General features: G+C 41.1%; 1 protein-coding gene across 1 annotated transcript in view; it reads left to right on the forward strand.

The window, feature by feature from the left end:
- The window catches only part of LOC103274839 (coagulation factor VIII-like), a gene marked incomplete at its 3' end in the record, with an annotated part of 111,613 nt that overhangs the window by 39,149 nt on the left and 69,724 nt on the right, over positions 1 to 2,740 (forward strand). The window contains exons 5-6 of the mRNA XM_008072261.2: positions 309 to 377; positions 1,939 to 2,055. Coding sequence (XP_008070452.1) covers positions 309 to 377; positions 1,939 to 2,055 — 186 coding nt within the window. The remainder of the gene's footprint in view (positions 1 to 308; positions 378 to 1,938; positions 2,056 to 2,740) is intronic.

Here is a 2,740-nt window from a genome sequence, read left to right on the forward strand (position 1 = left end):
AAAAAAAAAAAATATATATATATATATATATATATATATATATAAAATGCTAAGAAAGACAGTCAACAGACTCAACAATTAAAGCATCAAGCTAGGCCATTTGTTCCATTTAAAACTTTAGATATTAATTTCATGGTATTCATTTGAAATGTGAGTATCGGCGTCTAATATGGAAAATTGTTATTTTAATAAAAACTTTTTATTTATTTACAATTTCAGAAGTATAAAAAGTCACTAGAGCAATAAAGATTCTCTATATTAACTGCCTATATGTTGTTTCCTATGATGGGATTTCGCTTCTCTTCCAGGGAGTCTGGCCAAGGAAAGGACACAGAACTTGCATGAATTTGTGCTCCTTTTTGCTGTATTTGATGAAGGTTAGTGAGCTTCGATCTGAGTTTTGAACTTTTGAAACAAACCCTTTGCTACTATTCAGAGGAGATGATTATAGAAAGATCATAAAGTACATTACTGTTCAGGAATGAAGGGGATCGGGTTGAAAATGAATTCCAAGAAAACATGTAGCCTAAGTTCCACGGGTAGCCGTGAGGTAAGAAGATAGTCGGGTAACAGGTTGGCTTCATCTCTCTCGTTAAATCCATCAACAAGCTGGGGGGCTCAGCCTGTCATCCCGCGCTTAGGGAGGCTGAGGTGACTGGATGGCCTGAGTCCGTGGGTTCGAGACCCGCCTGGGCAACTTGGTGAGCCCTCATCTCTACAATCAATCAGAAAATGAGCCGGGCGTGGTAGCGCGCGCCTGTAGTTCTAGCTACTTGGAAGGCTGAGGCGGAAGGATCACCAGAGCCCAGCAGGTCGAGGCTGCGGTGGCCATGAGCATGCCACTGCACTCCAGCCTGGGCGACAGAGTGAGACTCCGACTCAAAACAAACAAACAAAAATCCATCAACAAAGACTTTAGCTCCACTTTCCAAATACTTTCTCTTATCTTCTCTTCCTAAGCGTGCAACCTTTGGCAAGTTATTTGACCTCTCTGTGTCTCAGCTTCCTCAAATATAAAATTAAACGCAACAGGGCTGAACTTGTTACTGATTATATAATGATCATATTAGCAGCAGGAAGAGGCAGAAGTACTAACACTGTTGAGGACCTACTGTGTGCCAGGTTAATGTCACATTGAAATAATAGTACTTTTTATGGGATTGTTATGAGGATTAATTGAAATAATAGTTCTTTTTCCTGCCTCATCTTCCATTGCCAACTTACCTGTCTATTAGAGCTAGAGTGTAAGCACCTTGAAGGCAGAGGCTGGGTCTTCCTATCATCAGTGTGTACACCCAGTAGTGCTTAGTATAAATATGTTGGAATGAATAAACAAGTGAATGAATGGGTGAGTAAATAAATTTATGAGAACTCCCCAAAGGCTGGGTGCTTCAGAAAGTTTGAGCACTGAACAAAGGGTTGACTTCTAAGAGCCACTGTCCAAAAGTATTTCCAGTGCATTAGCTCTTATCAGTTTCAGAGAGGGAGCTGGGAAGCTTTCAGGTTCCTGGGGTTTCTTTACTACAAGCTGAGCTAAAGCAGTTATGACAGAGACAGACAACCTTTTTCCTAGGAGGATTTTCATATGCTTCCTTTTAAATAGGTCAGCTAATAAATCGAATAAAATGTTTGTGGCTCACACTATCCAATATACTCCCTTCTCCTAGCTGTCATTTGTTATTATCGCTTCCCATATATTGTGACAAACACAGAGAGAGAGAATCAGTTTGAGTGAGAGATGTCTGCCTCTAGTAATTGTCTTCTCCCGCTCTCTCTTTGAGAGGGACTTCGAGAGGGTAAGTATTCTTTGCCTATTCTGGTGACAAAAATGCTTAAGGTGTGAGCAATGTGCCCCAAGAGACAGGGAAGAGAATAAGGAGGGTGAGTCACTCATGAGACAGATGCTTAGCGGCTCCATCTCTGGCTCTCTCTCGTCAGGGAAAAGCTGGCACTCAGACACAAAGGACTCCATGATGCAGGAAACGGACGCTGCACCTGCCCAGGCCTGGCCTAAAATGCACACAGTCAATGGCTATGTAAACAGGTCTCTGCCAGGTATGTACACACCTGCTCAAGAATCCTCAGGGTTTTCTGAATTCAGCACCAAAGCTTTCTGCTTTAGTTCTCAGACAGTTCTGCATCCCAGAGGACAGCCCACCGAATATTGGCCTCTGGGGTGAGGCGGGAGGTCTTGAAATATGGGAGAAATATGTAAAGATAAAAACAGAAAATAAGAATCCAAGAAGAAAAAGAGATAATGCTCAGAACAGAAGAGGACTTGTCAAAGGCTCTAATTCATATTTTCATAAAAATTTAAGAAGATACTGGTTTTAAAATGGTGGCATAGTGGCAAGTACTCTAGTGTGAAGATCCAAAGACAAATCTGTCAAGAATAATAATAACTACAGCAACCTGTTAAGAGAATATAGAAAGATATTAAATGAGAAAGCAAAAAGTCAAAATGGGGGAGGGAAGGATGGAGTTAAAGTGTAGAGTTGTTTTAGGTTTTTCTTTGCTTATTTTCTTTCCTTTGGGATCAAAGTTTAGTTGTCATTTGTTTAAAATAACTTGATTATATCTATAAGATGTTTTGGGTAAGCCTTAATGTGACCACAAACAAGAACCTACAATAGATACATCAAATATAAAAAGCAATGAATAGGCTGGGCTCGGTGGCTCAGCCTGTAATCCCGCGCCTTTGGGAGGCTGAGGTGAGTGGATGGCCTGAGCCCGCGGGTTC

Source organism: Carlito syrichta, unplaced genomic scaffold, assembly GCF_000164805.1.
Source record: "Carlito syrichta isolate Samal-C Ts95f unplaced genomic scaffold, Tarsius_syrichta-2.0.1 Scaffold314997, whole genome shotgun sequence".
NCBI lineage: Eukaryota > Metazoa > Chordata > Mammalia > Primates > Tarsiidae > Carlito > Carlito syrichta.